Genomic DNA, 15,095 nt, shown 5'->3' with positions numbered 1-15,095 from the left:
CTTCCGCTTTGTCAAATGCAGCCATTGAGACGTGGAATTGGTTGACTGTGTCTCTCTTCTCGTTTGCCCTTGTGATCGAGAGATCTCCTTGCGTGCATGATAGTCTTGTATTCAGTATCACTGATTCTGGTGTATGCTTTGGCCCATGCTAGACATTTGTGTATGAGATCCTTGCTTATTGAAGGGTAAAAATCAACAATATCGAAGACCAGAAAGGTGAGACTGCTCTTTTCCTGTATATTTTTAATCCATTCCAGTACGCTTGTGGTATGTTTTCATTTATGTATATATATATATCTATATATATATATCTATAGATATATATATATATAGATATATTATAGATATATATTTATCTATATATATATATTATAGATATATATATTGTAATAAACGTTAACTATTACGAGTCCATTGCTGCTCCTTACCTATTTTTAATTTGTCAGCTAGACTTGTGTATTCATTGTCTATTTCGGTGGCGGTGTTGCGGTCTGCATATTTGTATTTCTGAGGTATGTTTACAGTTAGCAACCCACCATATTTGGCGGGGTCCATCTTGTACATGTTCCTGGTTTTGTCTGCCTCTACGAAGATTTCTTTAGAGGGTGTGATGTTTTCTATGTCCTTCTTGAGGTTGGACAGGAACTTCTCCATCACTTCCTTGAACTTAATGTTCTCGACCATTTCCAGCATATCGGACTGGAATGAGACCAACTCCAGGATTTGTGGGGGGACGCATCTGGATTTTAGCCCGTTTGCATCGGTGGTGGCGGTGTTGTCCTCGTCACGGCTGGTGTCACTCGTTTCCGCATCGGTGTCAGTATCGGCCAGGATGAATAATGCTCTCCATCGCATCCATTTATCAGCTTCTCTGTCATCTCCAGCAGTCTTTTCAAGTATTCTCTAGTTGATGGCAAAGGAATGTCCTTGCCCGAATAGTTCATGTTGTATCTGTAATAAAGTATGGGTCGCTATTCCACGAACTACCATAAATATATATATATATATATATATATATATACATATATATATTGTTAGAGAAAACCAGAGAAATAAGATATGACTCATAATTGACAAGTTTTAGAAAATCTATTGGAATTTTCGGTCCCCCCTGGGACCTTCGTCAGCAATACTTGGCAGTTGAATGAGAAGTACAAAATGTGTATATTATATATATATATATATATATATATATATATATATATATATATATATATATATATATATATATATATATATATATATATATATACATATATATATATATATATATTTATATTTATATATATATATATATATATATATTTATATATATATATATATATATATATATATATATATATATATATATATATATATATATATATATATATATATATATATATATATATATATATATAGTATTGACATCAGTAGTAGTACGTGTCAATTTAGATGTAGCACACATGACTTTAGTAGTAGTAGTAGTAGTAGTACATGTCAAATTAGTAGTAGTACATGTCAAATTAGTACACTTCAAATTAGTAGAAGTACATGCCATTAGTAGCAGTATATGCTTGCTGTGGTCCTTTTTGCATTCCATATACGAAAGCCTTCAGTAAAATCTTCAACGGCTGCATCGCTATGGTTAACTGACTTTGATGAATAATGCAAACAAGAAACGTCCATATTAATGAGGTATGCGAGGCATGCATGAGCACGTGGCAATAGTTTGGTTGTGTCAGAACCATTACACCGTATGGCTTTCATGAAGACGTTAATGTGTTAACTCTTGGACTGCGTGTGCTGATATCAAGGGCGTAGGAACCGGGGGGGCTGGGGGGGGCGCCAGCCCCCCCAGTGAAAAATGTGGAGGGGCGGAAGTATCATTCCGCCCCCCGCTTCGCAAGTCAGAAAACCCCTTTTTCATTTCCAAATGAGAAAAAAATCTCATTTAGAGCACCAAATAGCATCTAAGGCCAGGTGAAAATGCAAAATTATATACAAAATGGAGTGGGTGGGTTGAAGTGTGCTATATTGCACCAAATTGCATCTGAGGCCACCTGGAAATGCAAAAAAAGTCCAAAGGGGAGGGGGACACCCCTCCCCTTAGACCCCTCCCCCAGGCCAGCCATCCGTCTTCAGCCCCCCCACTCAAAAGTACCTTCCTACGCCACTGGCTGATATGCCATGAATGTGAGTAAAATATTCCAAATTGAAATATGTATTGCTAATCATGCAGACGTCAAAGTGATATCCTTAAATCCGAACTTGAAAAAAAATAATACTCAGCACTTTCTTTATCTTACTTAATGAGTAAAAAAAAACTGATATTTTTTGGGTACACTTGACACGTCATATCTCACAAGAAATGGTTGCTCACATTTATTTTCCGACTCAAGAGTGTACTTTTCACAAACGCTGGTAATTTATGGTTTTAATACACTTAATGATTAGACCCCAAAATACCAAAACTTTGCGCTGCTGTGGCTTGAAAACACCCCACATTGATTAGAAATTATCCTTTCAAACATTTCTGATGGCAATCACACCAACTTTATTATTGGGAGGCATCTTTTTTTAATGTCAATATGGGAATACTTAATGTCAAAAGGTCAAAAGGTGGAGTAGAACAACAAAGGTGGTGTTTGTTTTTTTATAACTCGATGTTATATCTCGATTGTTATAAATCTATCCGGCTACTGTACGTGGCCGAAGTAGCGGCATTTTAGTGAATGCATCCATGCGATTTGCAGTGAAAGGACAGAGGGGGGGGGTGGGGTGCAGGGACAATGATGCAAGGGACAAGAGAAGTAGGGTTTCAGGAGCTGTTGTATCCTTCCAGAATTTTGGAGGTTTTCATAGACTTTTCTTTATTTTCTAATGCAAACAGCTCTTTCAAATGTTCTACTGCCCTTTTCCCTAAGTTGTCAAGTTTAGAGTATAAATCTGTCCTTCGTCTGGACAAACATCATATTTCTTTCCGCAGGTAGGCGTAGTCCCTCCATATATGATGGGCTCTATTTGTTGTACTCCCCAATCCTTACTCATGTGAGTCCTGTCACTGTACCTGTCCCAAATCCCTACCTTTCTCACCCCTCTGGAATCCATTTAACATTCAACTGTTAGACCACACTGCTACTACTGTAGTTGAACATTACAGTGGAGTAATTGCACACGTGAATAATCAAAATAGAATATTTTGGAAAACAAAAGTCGATAATAAGTAGTTTATTATATAAACAGTATCAGTAAATGGAGCAACAATAAGCTGTAACAGAAACTAACAGGGTAGGATGCAGAGATATTTATATATTGAAAGCTTTTATTTAATGCAGTTTGGTGCCTTGAATCAGCAATTGCAGTTTTTACCTAAGTACCCAGCTTATTATAATGTACCCTCATTAAGAATCCGGAGGGGCACAGCCACTATTTCGAGGGAGAGAATTAGAAATTGTCTTTGATTTTCATTGAGATAGCAGGGGCACTACGGCAACTTTGTAGTTTTAGTAGGAAAACAAGGCTATTTACATACACTTGTGAAAACGCACCAAGGCGCATGGTTTCCAGAGTGAGAAAAAACAGGTAGAATTGACAGAATTTTAAGAGCAACTTTTTTTTCAGTGGTTTTTTGAAAACTGTACATCAAAACCTTAACATTTCCTGCAGCTGCTCAATATTTACTGGCTCTTGGCACAAATTTTGCTGGAGTTTTGGACAATCTTAGAGCCCTGACTTTGATGATAAAGTTGTAGGATGATCAAGAGAGCACCTAAGGCATTGAAAGGGTTAAAAGGCATACCGCAGTTGTTGCTATCAGTGATGGATGATTTTTAAGCTCATTACCGCAAGAGGTATTTTGCCATCCACCTGCTTCCTGACGTACATATTTTTACATTCATTGAGTGTGTTTGGTTTTTAGCTCATACCAGCATGCTGGTGTGAGCTATTGTTACAGTGCGGCGTCTATCACTCTATCACTCTATCCGTCAACAATTGGTAAAACCGCTCCCACTCGCACAACGTTTGATGGAATTTCATGAAAATTGGACACAAGGACCATTGGGTATAGGGCCATTAGAGATGGTCCGAAATATGGGGTCAAAGGTCACCTGTGGGCCGTAATGGGCCATTTTGTGGAAATACACAAAACGCTTCTTCTCCTACAGATTCCATGGTACAATGTTGAGGGTTTGTCACGATAGTACTATGGAAGTTTTACCTTCAGGGTGTTCATGAATTTCAGATCAAAGATCAACTAGGGGTCTTTTGTGTCCTGGGCCCCGGCCCAATATTTTCAAATTGCTCCTGTTCGTACAGTGTATGGCCAGTGATAGTGAAACTTGGTCACAACGTTCCTCGGGATAGGAGTTACGAGGAGTGTTTGGAAAATTGAGGTCAAATGTCATTTAGGGGGTCATCGGGGGTCATTCTTTGTAATATTTTCAAATATCTCAATCTCCTCAAGATTTTGATGGATCATATTCAAAGTTGAACTGATGATTGTTGGATTGTGTATGAATAAGGTGATGCCTAATAATTTTTGGTCAAAAGTTAATTAATTACAATTAATCCCCATTGTTTAAAAAAATCTCCTTTAATTTGTCTCCCAGTATCTGCAGTGTTTGTTTACATTTGTGGTTAAGCTCTGCAGAGGCTGTTAGTGGAATTAAAGCAGGACTGGGAGTTGTTATTAACTGTTGAACTGTAAGCGTGAGAGCCCTACAGCCAATCAGCACTTGCCGATTCTTAGAAGTCTTTGAGCCTGAGGTATGTAGGCAGCTATGGCGGGCTATCAGTCTCAAATCATTGGAGATCGACTTATACCGATTTAAATCGACATATACCAGTTTCCTTCGACATATACCAGTTTCCTTCGACTTATACCAGTTTCATTCTACATATCATCGATTTAAATCGACATATACCAGCTTCATTCTACATATCATCGATTTAAATCGACATATACCAGTTTCATTCTACATATCATCGATTTATTTTACTTATCATCGATTTAAATCGATGATAAGTAAAATAAATCGATGATATGTCGATAGTAACTGGTATATGTCGATTTAAATCGATGATATGTGGAATGAAACTGGTATATGTCAATTTAAATCGACATATCATCGATTTATTCTACATATCATCGATTTATTTTACTTATCATCGATTTAAATCGATGATAAGTAAAATAAATCGATGATATGTCGAAGGAAACTGGTATATGTCGATTTAAATCGATGATATGTAGAATGAAACTGGTATATGTCAATTTAAATCGACATATCATCGATTTATTCTACATATCATCGATTTATTTTACTTATCATCGATTTAAATCGATGATATGTAAAATAAATCGATGATATGTCCATTTAAATCGACATCTACCAGTTTAAATCGATGATATGTCGAATTAAATCGGTAGAAGTCAATTTCCGTGGACTTATACCAGTTTCTAGCGTCTCAAATTGACATATACCTATTTAAATCGACATATCATCGATTTAGCTCATTAACATATTCCAAATTAAATCGATGATAAGTAAAATAAATCGATGATATGAAGAATGAAACTGGTATATGTCGATTTAAATCGATGATATGTAGAATGAAACTGGTATATGTCGATTTAAATCGATGATATGTAGAATGAAACTGGTATAAGTCGAAGGAAACTGGTATATGTCGAAGGAAACTGGTATATGTCGATTTAAATCGGTATAAGTCGATCTCCAATGATTTGAGACTGATGGCCCGCCATAGGCAGCCAGCCAAAATGTTGGCAAGGTGTGCTTCAGGTCTGCTCAGGTAGAGGGGAGAAAGTTTAATAGGGTAGGTCAGTGGTATTGTTTGAGAGAGTTGGTAAAATAGGATTTAAAGGGGGAAAATAGGAATTATAGCCAGTGGTGTGGCCAGGATTCTGCTAACGGAGGGAGGGGGGGGGGTTATCCCTCATGGGCCCAAAATTGGTGGAATCTGAAAAATGGCCTGAAATTTGGTGGGCCATAAAGTTTTGTGGGCCCTACATTTTTAAGCTCGAAAAGGAATGAGCTTCTGCACCATTGGTGCTCTAGTTTCTTCTTTCACCCTCTGTCTGTCTACATTGTTGGTTCTCTTTTCTTTCATCTTCCGCTGCAGTTTATTCTCCCAACAAAAGGTCGCTATAGAAAATTTAGGAGATACGGCTCAGTCCGAGTACAAGCATGGCTCATCTCTGAACACGGAGTCCAGTGGTAGCGATAGTTACAGGGACATTTTAACCAGTCATAAGTAAGTTTCACTCTCTAAACATGTTTTATTTTAAGCAAGGTTTTGTCAGCTGGCAACATATTATCTATGTTTTATTCTTTTGTAAAACAATTCAAAAATAAGAAACTGACTGGGAAAAGTAAATGCAATGTATTGAGACAAGTTATTGGATAATCCCAAACCGAATGTTTACTTACCATAAATGTAACTGGTTGAAAGGTAACGCTGTATCTTGGTAACGATATTTTAAACTATCTCAAGTTGTAAAGGATTGGGAAGGTAAATAGAAGTCAATTTGGGGTGGGGGTGAGTGGAGGAGGGGTGGGCAGCTAAAACAAGCTGCTTAAACGATATGATTTTTAAATTTACACTCTAAACAGTTGACTGTACTGAAAACTGCACAGTGCATTTTAAAGTAGACCACTATCTATTTCTTGCTGTAAAGCAGAACTGTTTGTAACCTTGTGTTGAGTTTGTTTTGATCTCATCTCCCTTCATGTAATGAATAGGGAGATGAGATAATGTACTTCACTCCACATCAAAAATGTGAGTGTGTGAGTGTGCGTGTGTGCGTGAGTGAGTGAGCAAAATTAAGTATCTCGCAGACTCCTCCTAGACCCCAAGTCCTGTCGAGTTCAAACTTGGTGGGTGGGAGCCTGACCATATTACAGGTAACTCATGCCTGCGCGATTGATGACGTCAAAGAGGTTGAAGGTCAAGAAATCTAAAAATTAGTTTTTAGCCATTTTCTGCATGCCAACTTGTTGGACAAAGGCATTAAACCACATTATATGTAGAGAATGAAGAGACAAAGTTTAAAACAAGACAGATTTAGCTGTTTAGGCTTGTAGTTAACGGGTCAATTGAGTTAAAGTTAAAATTGGTCTAAATTGTGCAAAAGAGTGTGTCCTAGACTGTTAGTCCGATCAGGTTCAAACTTGGTGGGTAGGTGCCTGACCATGTACTGTAAACTTGATCTTTGGTGATTGTCTAAATGTCATAGGTGAAAGGTCAAATACCCAGAAAGTGTAGCCATTTTCTGCTTGTCAGCATGTTGGAAAAAGTCATTAAACCACAGATATGTTGACTATAATGAGACAAATTTTAAATTAGAACTTATGCAGTTGTTTAGGGTCAAGGTCAAAGTTCATTGTAGATCCATTCCATCATAAAAGAGATGAGTACCATAGATTGCCATCTTGTCTTATGTTTTAATCTTAATAGATGCTAAGATCCCATAACAAGGGAGTTTATTAGGCAAGTTTCAGGAGAGATATGATTGATAAAGATGGCTACCTTCAAGGTATGCAAGGAATTAAGATGACTAATGAAGCAATCCATGGCAGAATGAAGGTGAGATGACAAAACTATTAATTAATGGATCATTCAACTGTCAATTTGAGTATAGTTTCATTACTTTAATGTATGTTTAATTGCTTTGTTCAAGGGCTGTCCTAACATGTTAGTGTTTGATATCATGAGATGCAAGGTTAAATTGCGACTAACATGCAACATCATGTAACATGTTGAAAATTTCAAGTTTCAGTGCTTACACTACATTTCATGTTTAATAGAATGTTGAGTGAAACTACCCACTGCTGTAGGGGAGGAAACATTTGGTGTTTAATCCACAAGCTCCAGCTCATTCATTGGCGCTTAAATTTCAACTCCTACCCAGATCCCAACGAAAAGAGTAAGTGACGTCTGCTCTGTAACGCGACAATAGCATAAGAGACGGTGGTATGAACAGACCTTATGGGGAAAAATTTAACACGTCATTTAACGAAAGTGAAAATACAGTATTCCCCATCTTGGTGGGGTGGAATTCATTTCCCCCGTGGGTTGTATAACAAAAGAGAAATCTGTAAGCAACGATGATTATTAATGCATCTTTGCGTGATTGATTACTAATCCATCTTTGCGTGATTGATTATTAATCCATATTTGCATGATTGATTATTATACAAATATTGAATGGTTATGAGTGCAATAGTGCAAATATTTCATGAGTTGAAAGATGGAATGTTCCATTCAACGGGCGCAGCAGAGTTGAATGGAACAAATTACATCTTTCAACGAATGAAATATTTGCACTATTGCACGAATGGAAACCATTCATTATTTGTTTTATGCAACATATTATATTAAGACGGGTAAAATGCACTCATGCAACCGATTGTTTTGAACAGACAGGTTTCTCTGCTCTCTTACCATTGAAAAAGTGCTACCAAAAAAGTATAACTCATGGTTCTATTTCATAGAGTGGAATAGAGCGGATTTTGCATGCAATCAACAAGCAATTGACCAATCAAATGACCAGACTACAATTAGGTGTTGTATAATAATCCATATTTGCATGATTGATTATTAATCCATCTTCTTTCTGCTTAGACGTTGAAGGACAGCGTAGTAAAATCAGAGGATTCCGTGAAGAGACTGTTAGCAGAGATCAAGATGTTAGGTCAAAGGGTCGTTCAGTCTCATAAAGCCATACAGAAGGAGGAAGAGCCAGGTACATTTTCAAGTTTCTTCCTTTTGGGTTTGGTACGTTGAGAGTACAAGATGGATATGATGCTCGCATTGTATAAAATTATTGGTAGCAGTATGCTGGAGACAGTGGGTTGTAGGACCATTGTTTGCGAGCGGGTCACAGATATGGTCATGTGCGAAGAAAGTTGGAATGAATTTCAAAACTAACCAATGAGTCGGTCTTGCGTACAAAGATTTACTTCGCTGCTAAATAAACCCGAGCGCGTTTAACAGGATCATGTCAAGCATAAATCAGGGACGTTTAAATTTGGTGAAAATGTTCTATTTATGGTAGTTCACAAGCGAGAATGTTACCTAACTTATATGGAATTGATGCCAAGTTTTTGTATTGAATGAGTGCAGTTGTTAAATTTTTTGTCTCCGCCATCCCCACCCCACCCCCGGAAAGAAGTATCCCTAACCATGATGGAATATCACTTAGTAATATTCAGTCTTACCGAAGGCGATGGAGTACAACAGAGTTGAGGAGAGTGGAATTTTCCGAAGGTTAAAGTGTCACTGTTCCCCTGACCAACACGGGAATGATGCTAACTTTGTTAATTTAGGCGAGGATAACAGCTAGGTACTTGACTCCATAAAGAACTCTGACATGTGGGTGTATAGAACAGAAAAATATATTGATACAATTACCGACTGAAACACCCGTTCATATAGAACGCGGACATGTGGGTGTATAGAACAGAAAAATATAGTGATACAATTACCGACTGAAACACCCGTTCATATAGAACTCGAACATGTGGGTGTATAGAACAGAAAAATATAGTGATACAATTACCGACTGAAACACCCCTTCATGAAATTACACCCTTCATATAAATCACAAATTAGGGAATGATTGAATTATAGCATTAGGAAATTCTAGAAATTAAGAAACTTGATCTCTTTTCACATCTTCAAATGACAATTTCAATCCAAAAGTTTGGTAACCTTCAGGTCGCTGTCACTGTTTCACCAGCTCCCGTCTTTTGGGCTACTTTCTCTTTAGGCCAGCACCCCTTGTCTCTCTTGCTCCGCTGATTGTCGAGAACTGCAGGGTACAAAATACGTTAACTAGTACTTTGTCTAAATACATGCTCTGGAATTATCCCGAGGGTATTTGTAAGACGAACCCTAACCACAGTGAACCTTCCTGCAGATGTGAATTTCCCTTTGGGATATTGAAAACGCATAACACATAACAACATAAATAATTACATAAACCCACCACCAAGTCCTAAATTATCACAAGGCTCCCAATTCTATAATGCCCCCACTAACTGCTCCAATACAACACTTACTATATGCATACTATCTCTACCCCTAGGGCAGCTTCAATGGCCAGGATTATTCTAGAACATAATCTCTGTATCTGAAATATCATGCCATACCCCAAGACACAATGCTCCTCTCTAAAGTGATCCCTGATTGCATAATCTTGTAACACATATTACTAAGTATTATTGACATATCCCCTAGGCTAGAGCCAAAGTTGCCTAGGTCGGGATACAAACCCCCACAACAACAGTGACACTTCAATAAACAAAATGTCACTGTTCACCTGTCCCCACATGTTCTTAACAAGGATAAATAATGTGACTTACTTCACTGGGCTTTGACTTGCTCTCCAGGTACAGACTGGCACCACGATACATCCACACAGAACCGGTTACTGGTCAAATTAACTCAGGTGGTGACAATAAGTAATATATGTTTTTTTGCATATAAAATGTTGGCCTCGCAGGCTAAGCTTCAAGCATCTCAACAAGCCTGAATACAACTTAGTGCCCTCACAGGGTCTTACCACAACAGCAATAATAACCAACACACCACGCCCACAAATGACACAGCCAGTCTTGTACAACTGTACCTTTCAAACCCTGGGAGTCAAGTGAGGAATATTCTCCAACTCTGAAATGAATGCATACCATGTACTGCTCAAAACAATACATAACACAAAACAAGACACAAACAAGACAAATATACAGGACACAAAGGGATAAAGCTACTACCTTCAAGTCAGGTACAATCTAGCTTGTGCCATTCAGAGTCACTCAAGTGATACATAAGGCAATACATAACATAAAGAATACATCAAGTTTATGTACTTCGTCCTCAGATTTAGTGTAAAGTATTTTTTTGGGTGAATATTGTAAGGATAACAAGCTCGTTCCTTTTTTCCTAGAACTGAATAAGTATTCACGCAAAGCAAATTGCTCTTTTACCCATCATCAAAGTAGCTGTGCAGTTACTAGTGTATTGGAAACAATATTATACCTGCCATAAGTTTTGCCATATGGTACTGTGCATTATTTTTTTGGGGGGGGGGGGTTTCCCTTAAATTGTATGCGCATTGTGTCACGTTTGTTTTGACAAATAAGGCTTTGTTCTGTGCAGTGATAATCTTTCCCTATAATCCCAGAGATATAAATATAAATATATTTAGAGGAAACTCTTGAAAAAGTTTGTAACAAAATTAACGCCGAGTCAGGTCAGATCTTTCTGGAAACCCTACACGTAATGAGACTAGGAGAGAATTGGTCTGGGAGGATGGGAGGGGGGGGGCGGGTTTTAGTGGAATATTTAGGAACATTGCAGTTATTGTGTGTTGTTCTCCATCTCAATTAAAGACCTGTTATTTATGTGTAAATTAACACCTAGTTACTTAGTATTTTGCTGTTTGGATGCAGCCAGGGGTGGGACCTAGATTCCCCATCTCTTTAATAGATTTTGTCTGTAACCCCACCAAAACACATATCCAGTACCACTAAACCCACTCCGAACTCTGTTGCTCCATTTACCCGAGCAAATCTTGCTATGAAATTGACTGACTTGCTACACAAATGCAAAGATATTGGGCATTTTTTTTTTCCATTAACAGAAACTCTAGTGTTATCATCAATATAATGATAAACAAAATGGAGAAACTTTCAGCACATGTATTCAAAATAGTAAACACTTACTTATTGCCTCCACTCCACCCTCCAGTTTAATATTCTGGCTTTGCTTTCTGATTATGTGCAGGTTTGAGATGTAGTACATTTCTCCGTCCGTGTTATTGTCAGATAATGAAATGAGAATAAGAATTAATAAAATTGTAAAAGAAAGTTTCCTTCCTCGACAGCATGACTTCATATCCGTCACTTCTTCAGTATCTACCTAAATGACAAATGTAGGCTGAATTTTAGACACAATAATGTCGTAGTCCACCAGAACAAGGTTAATTGCTGATCCAGTTCCAAGCTATTTACCGTTAAAATATGCTAAACCTCCGGTATGTTCCTTTAAAGGCTAACTTGATGATGTTATCAGCTCTTCTAGAACAGGCTTTAATGTTAATGTTAACCCATTGCTTTACATTCTAATAACTCACTCAACCAAAGCATGTTCCTTAAACTTGATATTAAAACAACAACACCCTTGCACCCATTGAAAGAAAATTAGACACCATCTATCCAAAAGTTGACAAATTTGTACTACCACTGTAAACATGTCATTTGAGACAGGTAAATATCTTTTTTGTGATTTTGTGCTGGATCTGAGGAACTCAGCTAAATGGTTAAAGTATTAGACTAAATAGTCTTGTCACTCTAAACCGATGAACCTCGGCAAATTAATGGGTCGTTCCCTTACAAATTAAAAGTGGCAAAAAAAATCCAGCCTGGCCTAATAACGCTGTTTTTCAACCGTTCACAACAAATTAACTGAGGTTTGTTAAGCTTTGTTTCTAAAGTCATCTTTTTTATGAATTTTTCCTTCATGTCTTTCCATTGTAATATAGCTTGTAAATCTATTGCAATCAAAAAATTTTACATTTTTTTTTACATTTTATAATAATATTCTGTAATTACTGTAGTTGATACAACAATACTAGACATTTCACTAGTAGATGGGTTATAAATAAAATTTAAAAAATTGACATTTCTGACATTACATAAGTTAGGGAAATCATTAAATGTTCTTAGATCTCTGTCTGTGGCTCTGACTCCCTCCCACCAAGAAAGTGTTAATCCCCCACCCCCTCCTATCACCCAAAGCAATCCGTTTTTGCCCTTAAAATTATTGGCTATCGTTGACTCATTTGAGTCTTCAAATGTAACATGCATGATCTCCACTTTATGCAGAGTTCTTACGTCTACATGGCTTGTGTATTCCTATCTAGTAATTTTCTTTCATACTCTTTTATCGACAGAACCACCTATGGTGTCCAACATGGAACAGCTCCCAGAGAGACCTCCAGAAGACTTAAATTTGTAAGAGACTTGGGAAGATGACGAAACATCAGACAGAGACAATAAATTGTAATCCCAAGCCCCTGTAGCCGATTCAGATCCCTACTCTAGTCTCATTATGGACATGAAAGCCTCCATCTTACCTCCGAGTTAAGTACAGTCTAACTTATACCAGATCAGGAAAGGCTTACAAGACGATAACCTCCTGAAGGCAGAAGAAGACAGAAAAGTTTGTTCCAATTCTGGTAGCGACGTGCCGAACGCTTCATCAATCCAAAATGACAAGCTGATGGAAGTTTCCCCCGAAGGGATTAGAAATGGGACTAAAGTTGAAGAAGAATCGGAAAGTGATTCGATCCAGCTACCAGATAGTCCTGCCGGTCTCAAACTTTCAGGATCACAAACTTTTGAGCCACCGATGTTGCAGCTTCTTAAAAGATATATTTATTATTATTATTTGTTTCATCACATAGTATTACAAGGTGAACAAGACAATATAAGTACAAATAAGTAAAAAATGTGAAAGGAAGTCAACTAAGAAACCCTTTTGGGCTTAATCGAATTGAGTACTCCCTATCTATATGTACATGTATATATTCATATATATATATATATATATATATATATATATATATATATATATATATATATATATATATATATATATATATATATATATATATACATATATATGTATAAACTGTATATATATGTAAGCTTTTCTACTTCTTTATTTTGTATCACCATGTGTGTAAATATTGAAGCACTAAGATATGCAGTTTTTTTCCTTGAAATAGCAAGAGATATAATAGAGAACACTGTTATGAAAGCTGTACTTAAAACACTTGAAAAACTGCTCTCCTAAATTTTAAGGAATAGTTTGGCAGAATTTTTTTCTGGGGAACTCTACCTTTATTTCATGCATAGTCTTGAATACTTCTGCAATACCATAAGACCATCTCTGCCCTGCACCTAAAAATACTGGGTTTTTTATTCTCTCTTGCATGTTTTCAAAATTGCCCTTCTCAAGGGTATCATGTTGAAAATTTTCTCATATTTACAGATGGAAATTATGAAGTTATGTCAATTGAGGTCATCAGCGGCCAAAATACAAAAACCTTGTAGTCTAGTTTAGTGAATATCTGTAGCATCGGTAAAATGTCATAATTAGGTGGTAGGTCCCCCTCACTGAGCATTACACTTTGAGCAGTTCTGTTAAGAGGTCAAATGTAAATTGGAGTCATCAGCTGCCAAAAGCCTGAAATCCTTGTCGACATCAAAATCAAAGCTGGGATTATCCTCATGCTCAGAAATGTACAAGAACTGAATGTTCTATGAAGAGGTCAAAGGTCACTTAGGGTCAAATTCTGACCACCTTGATCAGGCGCGTATCCAGGGGGGGCGTGCGTATCTAGGGGGGCGTTGGGGGCGTGCGCCCCCCAGGTAAGAAATAGAGGAGAGAAAAAAAGAGAGAAGAAAAAAGGGGAAAAAGAGGGGAAAGAAGGGGAGGAAGGAAGGGAAAAGAAAAAGAAGAAATAGAGGAAAAGGAGAAAAGGAGGGAGTAGAAAAAACGGCAAGCAACTGGGAAGAGAAAAAAGAACAGTGACATAATTACAGGGCTGATCCCTATTATACACATAGGGTAGCCAGTGACGGATCGATGATTTTGGAAGGGGTGTGCGCCTCACCCTACCCCTTCCACCGACAACTCCATTTTGACGTTTTCATATTTCCTCTCTCACTAATATATATATATATATATATATATATATATATATATATATATATATATATATATATATATAAATATATATATATATATATATATATATATATATATATATATATATATATATATATATATACATATATATATGTATATATGTATATATATATATGTGTATATATGTATATATATATATATATATATATATATACATATATATATATACATATAAACAATTGTACAATTGTGCTATGAAACCAACTGTGGCTGGTCTCGAACTCGACCGAGTCGTCGGGAACATGATGCATTTTCAGTATTAGACCAGGATCTATATGCGAACTGCACTAGACATATGTCCTTCGATGCAACAC

The 15,095-nt window shown here is 37.0% G+C and overlaps 1 protein-coding gene across 9 annotated transcripts in view; it reads left to right on the top strand.

Annotated features, from left to right (window-relative positions):
- Positions 1 to 15,095, top strand: part of LOC139967083 (uncharacterized) — a 234,552-nt gene that overhangs the window by 21,091 nt on the left and 198,366 nt on the right. For 3 of the 9 annotated variants that reach the window (XR_011792887.1, XR_011792888.1, XR_011792889.1), the window contains 2 exons: positions 6,127 to 8,749; positions 12,959 to 14,792. The exons of 1 other annotated variant lie outside the window; for it this stretch is intronic. Coding sequence is in view for 2 of the 8 variants with exons in the window: in XM_071970801.1 (XP_071826902.1) it covers positions 7,513 to 7,590; positions 8,629 to 8,749; positions 12,959 to 13,023 (264 nt within the window). In the remaining 6 variants the exon portion in view is untranslated. Of the gene's footprint in view, positions 1 to 5,169; positions 8,750 to 12,958; positions 14,793 to 15,095 lie in introns of those variants that run through there. 5 more of the 9 variants (XR_011792890.1, XR_011792891.1, XM_071970801.1 and 2 more) reach the window with 5 other exon arrangements.

The sequence above is a fragment of the Apostichopus japonicus genome, chromosome 4 (assembly GCF_037975245.1).
Source record: "Apostichopus japonicus isolate 1M-3 chromosome 4, ASM3797524v1, whole genome shotgun sequence".
NCBI classification, from domain to species: domain Eukaryota; kingdom Metazoa; phylum Echinodermata; class Holothuroidea; order Aspidochirotida; family Stichopodidae; genus Apostichopus; species Apostichopus japonicus.
Note: the sequence above shows the minus strand (reverse complement) of the source record. Positions and strands in the feature narration are given on the sequence as shown.